The 19,992-nt window shown below is 40.4% G+C and overlaps 1 protein-coding gene and 1 non-coding gene across 2 annotated transcripts; both read right to left on the bottom strand.

Moving 5' to 3' along the window:
• Positions 1–771: 771 nt before the first annotated feature.
• LOC135493333 (transcription factor ovo-like homolog lin-48) lies at positions 772–19,558 on the bottom strand. Its single transcript, XM_064780619.1, has 5 exons — positions 19,218–19,558; positions 4,182–4,630; positions 3,383–3,485; positions 3,013–3,192; positions 772–1,267 (listed from the first exon to the last, which is right to left on the bottom strand). Exons 1-5 carry the CDS (start codon positions 19,369–19,371, stop codon positions 978–980), a joined length of 1,176 nt encoding a protein of 391 aa, XP_064636689.1. The 5' UTR covers positions 19,372–19,558; the 3' UTR covers positions 772–977.
• On the bottom strand, positions 3,648–3,720 carry Trnaf-gaa (transfer RNA phenylalanine (anticodon GAA)). The gene has a single exon. It is a non-coding gene; the product is annotated as a tRNA-Phe (tRNA).
• Positions 19,559–19,992: the final 434 nt, after the last annotated feature.

Raw genomic sequence — 19,992 nt, forward strand, 5'->3', positions numbered from 1 at the left:
TTAGTGTGTTCAATTCTTAAACTGTTAGCATTTTCTGGTTACCTACCCCGCTGGACTCGAAACTCTCAAATGCAATTTCTGCATCAAAAATGAATGTACACAAGTATTAAACGTTTGATTGCACATAGCACATGAAAACCATTGCACAATTTTGATTTTAATCGTATCGTTGCAGTGTTTCTACCGATATTCAACCAAGAAAAAAGAGAAGTAGGAAAGAAAATAAAATCTCCAACTTCAGATTTCGTACTGATCAATTGCCAATTGCCCAGCCTAGGCAATTGCAAGCCGGCTCGATTCCACTAGTATGGATTCCCGTTGCGTTCGCCGCGGCGGAAAATTTTCGATTGGGCCCATGCAGTGGTAATTTTGTAATTACCCACTAGAGCTATTGGCGTATTTTGATGATACTTCCTCTTCCAGCTGAGCGTAGTTCAGTTACTGCTGCGGCGAAATATTCCAGTGGAGGCCTTTGGGATTCGATAATAATAGAGTATTTACATCGTAGCCTAACTGATTTTGGAAATGTACACGAATTTATACAAGGCATGTGATATCTATTGCACAAATAACTTAAGAGGAAAGCATCACAATTAAAGTAGGGAGGATTTGCAAGGATTTATACATCAATCACCTTTGAATCCGTATAATTTATGTATTTATGAACCCAATGACAGAACTGGTATCCCAGACTATGACCAAAAATTGTGTAGGACTATGACCGAAATTGTATAAGAGTTTGACAGAAATTGTATCCCAACTATGATACTATGACAGAAATTTGTCCCAAGATATACTGACGGAAACTGTATCTCAATACTCCAAGTACTCGTCAGTAGAAAGACTGATGATGACTTAATATGAATCCGTTTTGATCGTACAGAAGTATCATGATAACGGTACCACACCGATTTAGCAAAGTTACGTGGTAACTCCATACCATCAAATTGTCATAAGATTGTCACACACGACGAAGTTCAACCCTCGGTCTTGATCAAGGGAACCTGGTCGGCTTTGAATTTAAACTGACGTTTATCGTAGCACTTGAGTAAAGCTGGACTGAGTGGATGGTTTTCTTTCAGATGGACGTAATGTAGTTCTGGCTCGCACGTGGTATGACCACAATCTTCACAAACGTAGACCTTGTCTCTTCGTTCCTTGTAGGCGTATTCGAACTCCATGCCGTGGACTTTCCTGCCGTGTGATTCGAGGGAGCATCGCTGGGTGAAGGCTTTGCTGCACAAGCTACATTTGTAGGGGCGAACACCTGGAAAGACACAAACGAGGAGAAACATTAACATCGAAAGATCACTCTATTTTACAAAACTGAGTCGAAATATTTTTTCTCTAAATCTAGCACTGTAAAACTATTCTGACGGTTGCTTGATTGACTGAAACTATATGTTTAAGATATTTGAAGAAAAAGGTCTTTGATGCGATAGTCAAAGTTAAACTTTATTTGATGCAATAACATGATAAAAGATAAACATGAGCGTTTCGTTGTCGTTTGTCGCTCGAACAATACACTCTTCTTATGTATTTAACAATCAGCGTAACTTAGCACAGAGCTGGCCAATGCAAAAAGTGTAGCTGAAGTTCTCCGCATGACCGCGTCTAAAATGTCGGATGATGTTTCTCCCTTGGGCAGGGTTATTCAAGTTCTCACACAAATATCACGTTGGCCTCTAAGAAATTTCTTAACCCCTGTTCATTTCCAATCAGATGAGATGTTATAGGTGATTAACTCAACAAAAATGTGCACTAACGCAGAAACTTAAAACGTTTAGCCCGGACGGCCCATCCAATGGAGGGCAATTCTCACCGCCATTGTCAGAAGTAAACAACTCGGGGAGCGGAGAGTACGGTTCTTTTTCTAACCAAGAAAACTTTTCTAAAGCTTGAAAATAACCTTTGTATAAAAATCGTCACCGTGTATTAGGTGAGTACATATAACGCTACATTTGCCTTATTTATAATGATTCATGTCCATAATTAATTTAATAGCGTAATTCAAGTGTTGGAATTGAATAGAAGATATCATTTGCTGACGATGGCAGGAACTGTCCCACGGTGTTTAAGTATCGTTCACATATCTTAGGTTCATTCACTTTATATGCCTATTTAGGGTTTTAAAAGGCCTAATGGTTGATATAAGTTGAATAGAGCCGTTAGAGCGAATTATCGGTGCATGTATTTATGATATCTATCGCACTGAAAGTAACGCTACCTCCTTCCTTGGATCGATGGTTTTACTACCTCTATTTACAAGTTAAATAGGTTTATAATGCCGCGATATCAAACTCCTTTCGCCTCGAAGTGGCTTTGTCCGTATAAGATTGGTGCGATAGTTGCCAAGTTTGCAAACTTCATTACAATCTCTGGCTGCCTTTTTACTGCCATACTGCCAAACTTTTTGTGAACTTTTTCTCAGAGGACTTTCGAAGACCATAAATGTATTAGACGAAAGCCTATTCGTGACGATGTAAATTGGTTTACCGTTAGGAAAACTGATCACTATCACTTATATTGCTTTCGGAAATATGCACATTGCTTTAGTATGTGAATTTTATGAGCAGGATTAGAAAAGTTCAGGAGCAGTTCATTTACTAACTGTTGACATTATGAGTCTGCAAAATATCCCATCTTTCGTAATTACCTATGAAAATATTGAATTTTGCAGTTAAATCTTTAGAAATCTGTCGCTAAACAATCATGTTAATTGATTGATAGCCCCAGCTTGAATACGATTAGTGTCCAAGAGTGAGAAATCGGTCTCGTCATGTTTCGTTAAGAACAAGGATTGCTGGGAAAATCCTGGTGGAATGACATAATAGGCAGTCAACTCTGGGGAACAAAGGATTCTATTATGCACTTCAATCCCTGAGTTATTGACGGTCTTGGTCTATAGAACCATATACATAATCTGTCAGATTACAATAGGGCCGGACACTTATTCCAGGGGGGACATTTTCTGCTTCTACAGCGCTGTTTTCGAATCTTATGTGTGCCTACCTGTGTGTGTCCGTGTATGTCGCTTCAAGTCAAAGGTATCATTGAAGCCTTTCCCGCAGAACGTACAAAGGTATCTCTTGATGTCACTGTGGCATTTAATGTGTCTGTTCAGCAGCCGTTGGAGGGGGAAGACCTTGTGACAGACCCGGCACACGAATTTATTGTCTTCTGTTTGCATACCTGAATCAAAATAATCACAATAGTTAGGCATGTTTTCATAGTCTTGTTACATTTTGTGATTATTTGTTGTGCTTTTTCTTGGTGTCATCCGGTGCCACCCCATGCTAATGTCAACTGTATCGATCAGTAAAATCGAAGAAAAAGCTGGGATCAAGGGGAACATTTTATTGAAAATGTCTTCATGTCTTACCTAATTCTTGCACTGATACTTCTTTTCGATATTTTGAGTTTGAGAGTAATGGATTTTTGACACCGAAACCGCCGTTTACCAGTTCGATGTTGTTGATGACGGGCTGGAAAAAACAAAAAAATTGTTAAATTTACAAAAAAAACCACATGTGTTTCGCCGAATGGTATCAGAAGAGGCCGTTAAATTTGTCCAAGCGGCACCCTGCCACACTACCTGATGAGTAAAGGTGGTAAAAGAACTACGCCGAAAGAGAGGGGAAAAAACATGCCGAAACCCGGGATCGAACCAGGGACCTTTAGATCTTCAGTCTAACGCTCTCCCAACTGAGCTATTTCGGCTTGGCTGTCATATGGAGAGAATTCTATCGGCAGAAGCTCAAGCAAGGCTATTGATTTTTCAAAGGTCTCTGACTGGCGCGGTGGCATCCGACCTGTTGCTATTGGAGACTGCTGTAACTATCCACATAACTATAGGATTAGGATAGCAAGGGCAGTTTTATCGAACTATTGCTAGTGTGCCATATTCGTCGGCCGATGGGACTAATTTATTATTGCTGGTGGGGTCATTGCTTCAAAAAGAACAGAACTAGCTAATTCTGCGCAAAAATAGAGAATGGGCGACAACTGAGCTCCTTTTAATAATTTTAAGGAATTTTGAAATTAATGATGTGGAGATTTCATTTCGTCCAATCAGAAGCTGTTAATTTTGTATCACCAGTCTGTTAATCAATGATCCAATCACAGGTGTCTCTTTGTTCTTGTCAAGCTTGCTTGAGGAAAGGATGAATTGTGATATATACCTGTGGTAGAGGCGTCCGTATAAGCTGTATTGGAGTCGGGGCACATTGCTTGACCGGCTTACTGGGGAAGTGGTAAGCATGACGAAGTCCCGCAAACGGATCCCGGAAGAGCTGATCTGGCCTGTAGCCGGGTAGCGGCGAAATCGAGGCATCTGGGATTGAAACATGGCGGACCGGAAACGATGGCATAAAGGCATTCTGGGAAGGATGGCAGAGACTAGGAAATACAGGTTGATGGCAGGATTCGAAGGCAGAGTTCTCGTGATGGATGAGTCTGGCTCGCTTTGGGGCAGGCGCTGATGGTGATATTGGCGATACGGGTGACGGTGATCGGCCGGTACTGGTGCTGATAGGGGATCTGGCGCCGGTGCTTGAGGCTCGGTCTGAGAGGCATAGGTTGATGGCTTCATCCGAATTCTCCATATCGATTTCTACATCGATATCTACATCTGCAATGATAGAAAAGATCGATTCATAAATAACTAGTGAAAACTAAAGATGATATTTATTGGGGAGATTAACATTCATTTTAGTTAAAGGAGTTCATTTTTGGATTTTTGTTCAGAAATGATGAACTCACAAATACCTATCTGTTAGTGCGAGTCCCCAAAACACGCCCGGGGTGTTACGTCCCATTAGGGTCGCCGAACCGCAAAATTAACCCCGTTGTGAAAGACATAAAACGGGCTGAAAGCCACCAGTGAATATGACTATGATAAATAGCAAGTCTTTGATATCTTCTATAATTTCAATTTGTTGGATACTCTGGCCTTTTCATAATATTAAAAGCTAATAGCGCCGCTACACAAAACAGTTATTTAAAATTTCCTCAAGCGGCCTAATGGCATGATGAGTTCTAACATGGGACGTTAGGGACACCATGCCTTCAGGGGACAATCTTTGACGGTATTGATGTCCGCCAAGCCGAGCTCTAATTTCTTTTACATGGTTGTAATTATCATAAAAAGCGCCAACGTGTTTTTAAAGTTGATAACTTAGTGATTGCTAAGTGAACGGTAAATTAATTGAACTTGTAAGAAGAACTGGATTTGGCCATTAGACATGCACTGAGATGTATTCTAGAGTATTTCGCCCTGGATGAGCATTTACAGTTTAGTTCATCGAAGAAGGCCACACAAAAGGGCAACAAGTCCACGCAAAATGAGCAACACAAGTGCAACATGTATGGAAAAGATTCAACATTCAAGATGATTTAACCAAAGAAATGTGCTGCTCTAAACCCCAGTTGACAAGATACAGTTAGGATACCCAGTAAAGATGGGCTTTTCGAGTTACAACAACCAAAAAGCGTTTTCAATATTAGATAAGCTGCGCTTACTGCAACTACATATAAGCATGCAATAGAGATAGCTTCGTGTTATTGTCATGATTGTAACTGGCGCCATTTGGAACATATGCTGCAGAATGGTGACACCACTCCATGTGTCACCCCTCTATCATTCCAAACAATTACACAATGAGATGGAATCAGATTTTGAGCAAAAGCTGTCAAATATTACATGCATCGTTGCAGATTTGGCATTCGCAACAACACAGTATAAAGAGGGCTTCAAGTGAACAAAAATAAAACAAGAAATCTTCAACAGATTCCCAGATGTATCATTTTAAACCAAAAATACCAATCCACAGCTGAAGAAAGAGCATTCCTTGCCCATTCCGTGCTTAGAGTACGACGATGGCTAATTCAGATGAAAATAGCCCCACCCCATTATCAAGTTGCCGCTAATGCCTTAAGATTGCAGTACTTCTGTGTAAGCCTGACAATGATACGCGGATGATACCCTGCTATATTAGGGCACGGCGCATTCCTGCAATTTTTCTACCAAATGGAAACACAGGGATATTAAAATCATACGGAGCTCTTCCACTTCCAGATCAAAGGGCAAGCTTCTGGGTGGCCGTTTACAAAGTGTGAAATTTCTAAAATAAAGCTGGGTGTCATTCGCGGTATGCCAAGACCTTGTTTTATTCTGATGTCAGTATAGCTGCACCTCTCTTGTTCGCCGACAATGGTGAGGTTTATTATAGCGGGAAGCGGAAAATATCGCCATTAAACTTTGAAGGGGAGATAATGGCTTGATGAACGCGGAAACGGGATGGTAATATCACTACTTTATACATTGGTGCGGACGATGATGTCTTAATTGGCGGCGGAGTTGAACATGCTCAGGGGCACTGAGATATGACAGACAGCAAGAACAACAAAGCCTAATTAGGGAAACTTTAGACCGTTTTTCCGAATCCTCAGTCGCCGTGCTACAAATTGTCTTTAAAAAAACTGGCAAAGCGTCAAGACTGGTGACTCGTGGTTATGCTTTGAAAGTTTTGAAAGATGCGAGCTTGGAATGTTGTGTTTACAAAAACAAGTGTCTTCTTGCTTAGAAGTGGTCACCTCTTATCCGTAACCTATCAGACAAAAATGCGTCAAATCTGCTGAAAAATGTGTCCACGACAACAGGTTGTTTACGTATTTCATGATATCCCGTAGTGCGCTGTTATAGTTAGATAAAACTAGGTTTCTATCCGACTAACAATCTCTAAAGAAGACCATTTCGGTCTCTAAGCTTATCAGTCCCGGTGCGCCCTGTTATACCTAAATAAAAGTAAGAATGTCAATCCGCCTAGAGGAGACAATCTTAGTCTAAGTTAATCAGACAGAAAGAAAGAGTGCAAGGCAGCTTTCATGGTCTTCTAAGGAGTGATTATCACGGATGACGTGGTCATTGTCTCTAGTGTTATAAGGAAAGTAAGACCGCAGGATTAAAGACTAATCGTACCCTCTTTGCGTGGGGGATAGAGACCTCTGCTCCTGCTGTGTGACAGGTCCGCGGGCCAAATACATAAACACCATTGGCCGAGAACAATAACCCGTTGGTGGTCATCGTCATTAGCGCAGGATTAACTGGGTTCAGTGCATCTCGCACAAAAACGGCCCATACTCGACGAAATAATCCGCTAAATGTTAGATCATTACGTAACCCTGGCATGCACTGTCTCTTTGCCTTGGTTAGCAGGGTATCTGATTGTCCACAAGAGTATTCTTCAACGCGCCACCAACTCTCCGGGGACACTTGGTGGCAAAACGGTTTGTCACGGTTGCGTAAGGTGCCGTCATGCAAATTCCTACTATTGACACAGGGGGGCTTATCTTGCTCATGATGACCCGATTAATGCATCTTTTCTTTTTGTCAAGTCCACTGAGAAATCGATTCTATGGTGTGTCTCTTTAAGTGCGACAGCTTCCAACGGATTTGACGACATTAGCATGTTATCCACTATCTTTCTTTTCATACGGAACTAAGCGTTACAAAAAAATGTGAATTTTCATATTGTTTGTGTGGTCAGTTGTGTTGACCTTAGCAACAACAAATCCCGCATGTTCTGAGGGATCATTATTATCACTGTATATATTAAACCTAGATAATTATCTATTCGGGCTGGTTGTGTCATGTCCTTTGTGGATACCAGTACCCTTCAAACAGCTAGTGACATTAACTCCTGCAATGATGAGTAAATTATAGTTAATAGGCGGGCGCTCGGTTAGTTACAGGTTTGTAGACAAACAATGTTTAAGAAATCTGTATTTGCGAGTTAACGACCTGCTTGCTTTTGAAATTATATGCTGGGCTGAAGTTACACTCGATTTCATAACTATGAATGCCGGTTTTCAGAGAACTGTAATTTACCATTATAGTCTCAAGAACCGGTGCGACAAGTACATTTTCTCTTTGAAAAAACAGCTGCCCAAAATGGTCGTATAAATTTTTTTTCCATGGGGGACACCTGAATGATGATTTTGTTATGAAACAGTTTCACGGTAATTATACGGGTAAGAATGGCGTGCCTTGAGGACTGGGCGTTTCGGCGAATTTCTAAAAAAGGTAACCGTGCAATCGTCACGTAGAATTTGAATTTTCTTCTAGAAGATTACTAGGTGTTCACATATTTGCAAATTAAGATTGTCTGCACTTGATGCGTCAGGTCTTGCATTATTCGACACTGTTATTTGTACCAAATGTATTGTCGTGATGTTCAAGTTCCGCGTGTTTTCCCTTTTTTTCACTTCGATTCGGCCGAAGACGGGAAGACGCGTATGGATACTTTTGCAAAAAAAAATTTGTTTGCTCAAGTTTAAGACAAGATTTTAAAAAAACCAAGACACGTTTCGAAATTATCATCAACAAGTATTTTACATTAATTGTTGCTCTGCATCCCCTGGATTGGTCACAGCCACTTTAGGTCGACCCCTCCTCTATTCGCCATTTTGTTTCCCTATCGTTTTTTGTACAGGTGCGCATCGTGTACAATGGAAAAATAAAGAATACGCATGTGGTTCGTGCTCATTAGTCAACCAAAAATGAACTGGTTAACCTTTCGACGAAGTATCTTGGTGGTTTCGTCTTTTTACTCCATGCACCACATTCTCGTGTCTTTCCTGTTACTAATAAACCCACGCTGCGCAAGCGCAACATGGCGGCCGCCGAGTTGCGGACCAAAAAGAAAGCGCACCATGAGGCCTTTGGGGACCAACATCTTTTTACTTTCATTTTGTATTACAGATAGGATTCCCACACAAGGTATATTTTCGGACAATTCCCATAAATCGGGCCCCACAGGAATATGTTTGGCTGGTGTTGTGTTTTAATTTCACACCTGCAGGGCGTACTTGGCGACAAAAACACCCTTTGCTTTACTTCGCGGGTTTGTTTGAAATGGAAAGTAGTCATTCGCCACATGATTTCGTGTAGGCCTGACAGACAGGGGATCCTGTAGCCGAACCTGTACGGCCTGTCAACTGTTGTTATTGGCAGTTAATGCACGGTGTCGTGACTTGGGGATAGCACGGAATGGTATCTCTTGGGCTCCAATTGTCGCTCAGGCCGCCAGGTGTGCGCCAAGCAAAGTTGCAAAGCCTAATTGGTGCGAAGTTTCAACACACAAATACAAGAAATATAAAATTGGTGTACTGTAACACTGTTGATGATACTTGTCACGTTTCAATTACATGTAGATGGTACAGTTTACTGTCAACCCGAGATGACATTTTGAGGTCCCTCGCGTGCGGCTGATTGTCCTGCTACATCGCTAAGGCCAAAATCACATCACATAGCGGTGATAACGCACCTCCAACCTCAGGAAAAATGTGAAATCATTCAGCAATGAACTGTGAAGTCTCGAGTTATTCGAGACGCAGCCGAGACGTCGGACACCGTCACAATGAAGCGAAAACGAAATTAGGGAAAGTTTGACGGTCGAAACTGGTTTTATTACCAATTAAGATTGTTCGTATAGGAATATTTGATAACTTAATTGACAAGTTCGCGTGGTTTAATTGCGACCCATCTGAGTCCGTTGAATATGACAAAGACGGTTCAAAGACGGCGGAAGACACTCAGGCACGCTATCTCCAACTATGAGGACATATTTAATGCTGGAGGTCGGAGTCCCGAGTGCGCGGAGGAGAAAACACGGAGCATTGCGCTCAGGCTGATGGCAGCAAGACGATGAGGACTCTTGCGACAATATCATGATGTCAATTTTTTTTAAAATTCTGTGATGGTTTTCAAAATATCTCGTTTTGATTCTTACAATGGTTACTTCAAAAATGGTTTGACGATATCAGATGGTTGTCGAAATAACAATGAAATAATAAGTGTTTTGACCAGATATAGATAACACCCAATCGTGCGCTATTCAATCCCGGCCGCGTCGGCGCGCGTCTGAACAATGATGATATATATATTAACTCGAAATAAGGATGTCTAGATAATCATTGATGGTTTATAGAGACATCAATACAAATTCCATAACCGTTCACCATTATCAATATTTTGACATATTTTTTTCAACATACCTATCATTGTGATATTAACATAACGTCTATTTTCATTTTCTGTTACCTTTCAGATTTAGATTTGCATCTCCGCGTGAAACAAGCGGTAGTCGCCGGTCGGTCTTCCTCCCCCAGACAATAACTACACAAACTATCATTGGGAGTTTTAACAATGCCAATTAAAGAAGAATAGCCGATTGAGATTCTAAGACAACTCGCAGGGGGGTCGGTGTCACCAATTATTATGATATCCACACACGAGGCATGCGGTTTTGGAGAAAGTATACACAGTCTAACAAGAAACGCCGAGAGGGAACCTGAAGACTTGCCATCAAGGAATGGATCCAGACGTTAACCAATTAACGAAGTTAACCTTGTCTATTTAGGAAGAATGAATAGGCGCACCTCACAAGCGGAAAAATCATTACTTTTCCGACAAATGTATCTGTATTTCCGGTCTAGACTCCATGTTGCAGCTTCGGTTGCAGTATAATGTACATGTAACTTATTGTCCGTGATCTCGGTCACCCAGCAGGGTCAGGCCGTATCGAATGGGCGGTTGCCACGGGCGTGGAGAAAATGAAAACAAATTATGAAAGTTGTCCTTATTCTCAGACATTAAGATAGCGCTAATGATGATAATTACTACCGAATCGGTTTTTAATGCATAATTTATTAACTTCTTCTCCATTCATTTGGGTTTTTATAATCATTTTTGAGGAGTAACCTCTCGGTCTAAATTCTCCTGGAGCAATATACATGTATACTTAAAAATTAACCAAAGGCATTTTTAGAAACTCTTACCGTAATGATACCAGCATAACTTTTTCAAATTGTACCAAACAACAATAAACTTTCTAATGACAGTCATCTTTTCCTTGAGTCAACTAGTTTATACTTTGATATATTGTTCAAATTGCAGTTTGATCTATTGCTGCCGCACAACCCATCAGTATTTTTGCATTTTTTGTGATTTTTCCATGGTTACATAAATTTCAACAGCCTCTCCACCCCGTATCCTAAGATGACCGAATATAGTTGATGAATTTTAAAAATGGCCATGTATGAGATAAATCATACTAATTATAGCACGCGGAGGCAATGTAGATTTAGTTCGTTGTTTCCATGGAGAAAGACAGAGTTCACCTTGACGGATCTGCAACCGGAAGTAGAAAACCTTACTTTACAATCGCCATCGTTCAAAATCATCAGCGTGGTTCACTTCAAACCAACCGCAAGATTGTAAGGTTGGTTGGGTGAACTTTAGAAAGTTATGTTTTTATTGGTCAAGCTATGAGTGGTCAGTTATCTTGTACCTGTTGGCCACAGAATTGGGTGTTCATTAGAATAACGTAGAACTTAAAACGGGGACCATCATGTATTGAACTTTTTAAAAACAGGTCGAGGCAAGAGCACAACATGAACGTGTTTTCGAACAAAGATGACAATTTTGCGGTAATAATCGACTGCAAAATGGGCATCTTTACTAATCCTACAATAAGGGTGACGTAATAGTTAAGATACCGTCATATAAAATAAGCATTGAACAGTGACTTAAAAGGAATCTTTAAGCTTGGATGACGCTTTAAGAAAGTGAAAATCTTCTTAAATCAATTCAACCGTAGTTATGGACTTATATTTGATTCTTGGCCAAAAATCTTACGGAGATAAGATAAATCAAGTAAGACGAAAACACAAATTACCGAAAAGGATTCACAATTTTAAGCAGATTTGGCCGCTTGCGCCATGGCTTTGCACTAACTTGACATCTAAAGCGATTTCCAATGAATAAAGTTTCGCTTGCCCGAGCGGAAACGAATTCTCTGTTAACTTGAAGATTTGGGTAATAGGCCTATATTCTGGCAAATGTGCAAAATATTTTAAAAAACAGATGAATTTCCGTTCGGAACATGTTCATTGGATTTCACTGCCAATTTATATTTAAAATTCGAATTTAAATTGAACTTATCCTTGCATTCTGGTTATGACTTTGTCTTTGGGATGGTAATCATTCTTTTTGTTTTTGGCGAGTAAACTCGCTCTAATGCGGATTCTTTAATATATCGACGTATTTTTGGTCATTGGTGAATTGATGCCGACAGCGGAAAATGACTCAGAGTTTATTTAGTCCAAATTAGGTACAAGAGAAAGTGAAGCTAGCATTTTTTCATGAAACTGTTGTCGTGCATGATGCTGATCGCTTATTACCCTAACGCGCATGATTCACCAAACTTCCTTCGAGGACAAAGAAAGTAAGAATGATTTGAATCATATGGTGCAAGAACAATGAGAAAAAACCTTTAATTATTAATATCATCGGCAGTTTCATGTTGTGTTATATTACGGCTGGCTCTCAGCACGAATTACCCCGCGGCTGCTGACTCTGTTACATATTCCCTCTATATCCACCGGCGACCCGATCATTATCCAGGCTTTGTTTTATACACACCATTTTTACCTCGTCCCGAAGCTTCCGGATTATCAATACTTCCCGTCGACCAGTTCGATTTATTAACTGCTGTCCTGAAAGTTTTACATCTTTTCCCAAGCAAGCTGGCTTCTGATTGGTTGAAATTGTTGATCAAACGATAGCCAGAAGTTGGCAGGAATATTTTATTCAGACACGATGATTGATTAACCTATAATGGCTCTCGGGAATATATATAAGCGCCATTGATTTTACCACACGTACTGGTTTTTCACCAACACACTATACCCCCTATAGATTTTTATCAGTAAAACCACATTGAGGTTTTTTAAACTGGTAAAAAACTCTTAGTTCATATGTTAGTCTCTATAATAAGCCCCCCTTTAGGAGGGGCTCTTAAGATACACGTGTGTGCGGGAGTAGATAATGTAAATGAATGATGAGAAATAAAGAGAGATTGTATATCCTACAAACAATTTTTTTTGGTATTTTTCTGAATTAACTATCCCATTGGTTGAAATTAATTTAAATCTTCATGGGAATTCGCTACATCATATGCCTAAGAAATTGGCCAATTATATTAATATTTTTATCAGAGAAATATCCGTCCTAAATAATGACAGAAAAGGGTGGTTTATTTCAATTTTGTGTCGACATGATCGAGGTCACGTGACATAAAAACAAAACAATCGCACACACCCGTCCAAAAAAGGCACTTTAAGAAAAACAAATACGTTTTTCCAGCTTAAAACCACACTGACGACTAAGTTATATTGGTCTACTGCCCAAATCTGAAGTATCAAATTGAATCACAAACTAGAACTAGCTCTATTAGCTTGCGTGAAAAATTCGGGTGAGCGACGTACATTCTGTACCCTAGCGGCCAATAATTAAACTACTTTCAGCCGTCTGCTCCGGTCTCGTTAGGGAGTTTTTCCCAAATGTACGCGATGATGACGTGCCCCATTAACAGGACGTAACATCTATTTTAAAATGCGTTTCGAAAGTGAATGCATGAGGACAACCCATTTGTGTCGTATATCACTGGAAACGCCCGATTCCCGTGAATAAGGTCAATCACAATGTATTACATTACCAAAACAAAAATGTGTCGGAAGGAACTATATGGATGGTCCCATCGCACCCCCCCCCCCTCCAGCAGTATGACACAGAAGGGCTAGTTGACTGTCCACCGGGGGGGGGGGGTTTGGGGGGAGCTTCCCCCCAACGCACTGGTAAAAACCTATGTCGACGGAGGGGGGTTTGGGGGGTGTCCCCCCATTGTAACAGCTGTAGTTGTTAGAGCTTGCACTTAACATATGCTCGTAGGGGGGTTCGGGGGAGCTCCCCCGACCTAAAGGGGGGCTCACTAAGTTCTTGACTTTACATATTTACAGTCAATAAGTGCATTTCAGAGGCATCACAAACAGTTTAAAGAATAGATAGTCATCTTCACGATGTAGTGATGGTGTCATCGGCGGCACCGTTTGATCTTTTAGGACAGGTAACTGCGGAAGGAACCAATTCCACGCCTGCCGGGCAAGAAAAACAACAGTTTAAAGAAACAACATGGCGAACAAGAGTGTTACCAATTTAAAATTTGAAGAAATAGCGGATAATCTATCAATCCGACGATTTCACTGTTACCTTGGGGTTGGGTGATGTGACACAATGATGTAGCGCACACTTCAAAAGGATGAACATCCAGTTCTTGTTGTGAGAGGCTGGGGCTACCTCGCAGTGTTGGCACAAGACTAACATCCGAGTGGCCCATATGATTACACAAGCCCCGACGAACAATCGCCGAAATCCGTTGGAGAACAACCCAAAGAAAACTGACCCCCTTTGCATTGTTGTCCAATTTAAGTTTCCTTTGCAGCCACGAGAATTCTGAGACATTGTAAACAAATGACAATAGGATATGATGCGCTTATAACGGCATATTTCCTTAGCGCTATTATTGGCCTTTCCCGTTGCTTTCATAAACATTGATACCCCGGCCGTCTTACGAGGCTAATCCGGTATCAGGGAAGCGGCGACACAAATGAAAAGAGCTTCTCGTTTAAATGAATGACCCGAGGAAACGTATGGTACGTTATGGCAACCAAAACCACAAATACCCCATAAAAATATCAAATCATCTTTCAAATAATTTTTTTGCTGTTGAGGATGAATATCAAATTGTCGTGTCCTCCTTCTAGCATTGTCTGCACATGTAGTGCAGGCGAAATTAATGGTGGTTCCATGAAAGGCTGTCTGTTAAGATCCTCACAAACAATCCAAGGCACCGTTTCCATCGCTGCGTAAATTTACCGATATAAAACTGTTGAAAAAGACACCACTTTTATTACCTAAATCAGGTTTATCGATGTTGACAAAGGAACATGTTATGCCTTTGATTTCTGACTTTTGCTTTGTCAGTTTTTGGCCAGGGTTTGCCGTTATAGATTTATGACAATATGAATACCGGTAGCGCTTTGCCAAATGCTCGTGAAAGTGAAATAAAATGTTGGTACGATGAGAAGAGTATGGTGAACAACCTGCTTTAAATTCGGTTATGCATTGAGAAGTATACACCAAATATATCTCAAGTATTTACAAGGTATACAAACTATCATAAAAATGATATTAAAACGCAATGCCATTTTAATTCTAGTACATTAGACTATGTTTATGACAGCTGGACAGGATGAAAGGAAAGTGCAATGTGATTTTACTGTTAGTAATAAAGGTTATGACCTAAATGGCTTATATGATGCCGGTCACTGCGTTATGACGTGCCTGAACTCGACGGGCTGACGAGAGCCGGCAGCACCCTACCAATACCACACCCTCCACCAACACAAATGTAAACGTTTTGGGTCTGCTGTTGAATGAAACCACGACTAAGTCGACAGGCTGGTCCGTACTCAACAGTCGTGACTGGTGTAAGTTTTTTGTGACAACACAATCTGTCCTTCAAGAACAAATTGATTTCGTCATTTTTTTCAACGGATTGTCCTTTTACGGCAAAACTATTTTTAACCGCGAGTAATTCCAACTTCGTCCCGACTTTGCCTTGAGATATTTTCTTAGCTAATTCCTCGTAATCCTGGCATCATCCTACGAAAAAAGTATTGGCATCACGACAGTGACGTTACCAAGGCTAAAATCTAAATAAAGCCAAAGACAGAGAAAGACAAGGAAAACCCCATTACTTTAAATGCCTGTGATTGAGGTATGTTTCTCTTAGACTCGTTTGCGCTTAATAAATTATACTTATTTCCAGTAAGGCCAAGACTGCAATTAACTTGATTTTCCTGTTAGAACTCTTAGAACACAGTTGACTAAATTGCCCATTACTTAAGGTTAGAGACATTTAACGGTCCGTCTCAAGCAAAATATTTCACATTACATAAAGGGCTGGAGAGAAAATTGGCCTAACTGTAGAATAACAAGACTAACCACATAGTGTCTTTATATATATACACTAAATTACTGTTCCTAGGGTAAACAAATAAACTGGTACCTGTTAAAACAACGGTAAGAGTATGAAGACGCATGGGAACTTTATCTATATTTCTTTTAGGAGGATTGAAAAATTAAACATTTGAGCATTGAACAATCATGCATTCAGAAAATCAGCCTCGATAAGGCGTTTAACACGGCAAACAGCACATTTTTACCCAATGAATACTGCCCACAAACACTTCAGCAGTGACCTCCTAGCCTGTCTTAGTCAATAAGAGTTACCCAGTTCACAGAATTCTCCAAAGAATCCTCACATTCTCGTCAGAATAGCATCAATAGTGATGAACAGGTAACGGCGATTGTAACAGTTCCGAAGTATAAGGAAGAATTTGAAGAGAATGCCGAGAAACCAGCATGGAGAGCTACTAACGAGCCGCAATCCCATCCCGATGAATTGTCTACCGGTAGAGGAATTCACCAGACATTTTGGGGGACGGACCGATTGCGCAATACCGCTGACCGTATTCTCACAAAATGAAAGGTATCTCAGATTCTCCACGGGACCACTTCATTAGGGGATGCCCCCGTGTGTCCAGCCAAGGACCGCATTGTAATCTAGAGAATAAAAGCTAACCAGTGTTGGTGACCGCTTGCATTCCTTTCCCCTACCCCTCATGAGCAACGCACCAATTTACCGCCAAAGTTATGTTGCGCAGATTCTGAAGGGTAACTGCATCCAGTACGGTTTTCTTGACCACTTGAAAGGAGGTGTAACAAAACCGTGAAATTGGAGCCAACCTTGTGGAGATTCCACCCAAAATAACCAAGAATTGCATTCCTTGCTTTTGCCTGGAATTGCTTCTTTTAGATTGGAATTTGGGTTCCGAGGACCATCGTGAAATTGATATAATTGATTACCATGGGACTGAATAACATCGTTAAAGAAGGATATTCTACCTTACATAAGGGCTTCAGCTTGAACAGGGCTACACCTTAGCCAGGACTTCTGAACCAATGATGGATTTCTAATGTATATCAATTTCACTTTAAAGTGAATTTTTTATGATCAGACAATGCATTGGAAACATTGCCATGACGTAACATTGCCATGACTTATTGACAAAGGATCTGAGTGCTTTTATAGATAGATGCAGTGTATCTCTTGGGTGACTGTTTTACATCCTTTATCGTATTGCATGACATAGAAGAGGGAAAAGGGCTAAATTAGCTTTGAAAATGGCCGAAAATCACCTTACAAAATCTCAAAAAAGCGTTTGCTTCAATGAACTCAAAATTTTTGCATTTTTTCTCTCACTTTGATACTGGCACACTGACAATATTGATGGTAACAGATGCCTCACTGTACTGTCAGTGCTTATATGACATGTCGACAGACAGGGCCAAAAACTAGAGTAATGGAAGGGACAGTTGTGACCATCTGTGGCTTTTCAGTATTGACCGATTTGAAAACTGTTTCATCATCGTGGTGATAACGATTTGATGCAATGTCCCAGGAGGTGATGAATTTGCACACAGCTGATTATTCCCAACTGAACAGTGTGTCTACTTATTACATCATATATAGGTATATATTGCTCAGTGAATACGATTTAAATGAGAAAATCAATATATCCATTAAAAAACTGTGCCCCAGGAACCATCTGTGTCAAGCTCAGGTTCCACGTTGCCGAACACGAACAGATCACCTCACGGTCAACTGACTTTTCAATGACCGGTGATATTCGGTAAAGGTGTGCGTGCATGGACCTAATAATTCATCACCCGTACCAGATGTTACCCTGGGTAATTACCCTAATTATCAGGCGTGTCCTGGACGCTTAATTAAGTGGTCGTTCCCCTGACTTGGGAGCTTGAGCAGGGGACCCGCCAAATATTTGCATAATTTACGAGGAATGCTGCTTGATTTGAAATAATGGCCTCCAACGGCGTCTTTCTCTTTGCGATGACAATAAAATGTTATGAGTAACGTCTTATTTTTAAGGTGTTGATATCTGATTGGTTCATGAGATCTTGTTATTGATTTGATAATGAGATCTTGTTATTTATTGGTTGAAACATTCGCATTCACGACATTGTCTTAATATCATCACAGAAATGACAAAAAGACTATTCAAGCACTAGTTTTGAGAATAAGATACAAGCTGTAAGTCTTATTGTAAATAAGCAAAGTTATTTCATCCATATTATCAAGAATGGATGAAATACCAGTCTATATTCTTGATTTAATGAGCACGAAGATCTTTTTTCGTTTTCATTCACAGTCCTTTGCAAAATGAACGACCTCAGTTATTCCAATTCGTGTTGTATCAATATATATAACTGGTATAAGCATAGCTGTGTAAACTTTCGCCTGATTTCACACGATGTCGTTAAACCCAATGAATAGATATCTTTTGAATAAAGCCAAGTGGTTTTTTGGCATATATTCGGTGGTTAGAAGATGGCAAATGATTCAACTGCTAATGCATTGGAATTTGGTAAATAGTTTGAAAATTTTGAAATACAACTCTACATCATCAAGGCGAAACATGTGGCCCAGAATGGATAGAATCAAGTTGTACTGGAAAACAACCCATTGGAATGACATTGTCATCTTGCAGGCTTTCGAGGCAATTCGATTGTTGTTGGGCTATTATTAAAGCTAGAAAGGTATTAACACGAACTTTTAACAGTAACATGTACACTTTTGATCACTTTAGGTTCGAGTCAATTTCCTATTGAATTGGATGACGTGTATATGTAACAAATGTGATAACTGTAAAACTCGCACCAAGGTTTTGGGTTGTACGAAAACTTACACATGTATATTATTTCGGCAATGCATACGTTCTTTTGCTGAATGCGGGATCACTTTGGCCCTGCAGTCACACCGTGGTACTTTACGCGAGCATGAGAGATCAGTTGATGAATGCCAGTTTGCCGAAATACTTTCTGATTCTCATGATTAGGAAATATAGAAATAAGCGAATGAAATAAGTTATAGATACATTGTCCAAGTTACAATTGGACATATGCAGAGCTGGACATTTTCGCAAGATGCCTGTACGAGGTACAAATTTACAAAGAGGCAAAATGATCATCTTGTTATGACAATGAATCAAAATAATTTTATGTGAATATATTCACAATGTTTAATAGGCCTAAATTTTTAAATACCAGTTAAAATGATGATGTGAAAAAATGCTTTTAGCATCCCGAAAAGTGAGAAAATATGAAAAATCGGATGAAATGCGAAAATTCTGAAATGAAATTATTTGTGAAATAAATCAATGTTGCTATTTACCTTTTTCGTTTTCTGATGACACTGATCTGGGTGATGATGCTGGTGTTATCTCTTCGGCCTCTCTCAGCATCATAGGTGACACAGCATCTTCTGCGGGACGGAGTGGTCCAGCCACGAACTGGCGATACTTCCTCACTAAAAAGGCCTTAGGCATCTTGTCAAAGTAGTATAACGTTCTCAGCTTCGAATTATGACCCTGACTAACTTTTTGATGGTTCTAATATTGGTTTTGTCAAAGTAAAACGCTTATCCGATTTTGGGGCGTGACGGGGGTCGCTCGCAATGGCTTATCCGATAAGCTTATCTTTTTTGAATAGAGCACAAATCCGTGACGCTGTCCTGTTGACGCTCAAAACGAGACTGGCCAGAAGACGGGTGCTGTATAATTTATACTCGGAGTTCTCTGATTCACCGGAGCGGAACCTAACTATTGGAATTGGCCCCAATACAGCTACGGGTGAAAGTTAGTTGTGCGCATGCGCTCATGCATAACGGGAGCGCCGGTGTCCTTTTTTATGTAAATTGTTTACCTCTCGATGGCCAATTTCGCACAAGCGGTGCGTAATTACATTGTCATCCTTTGTAATGGCTAGCCGCGAGTAGGCCCGGAGGTACGACCTGCTCGACCGTGGAGGGACTGTCCCCTTGCTGTGATAGTCTCCGCTACATCCGTGACGCGCAATCAAAATGACAGTTAGACAATTGGGTATTAAAAAACGATCATCGATGATCTTAAGTCACATCCACGGAATGCGACAGATTAATACGATTTCTA

The sequence above is a fragment of the Lineus longissimus genome, chromosome 9, assembly GCF_910592395.1.
Source record: "Lineus longissimus chromosome 9, tnLinLong1.2, whole genome shotgun sequence".
Taxonomy (NCBI): Eukaryota; Metazoa; Nemertea; class Pilidiophora; order Heteronemertea; family Lineidae; genus Lineus; species Lineus longissimus.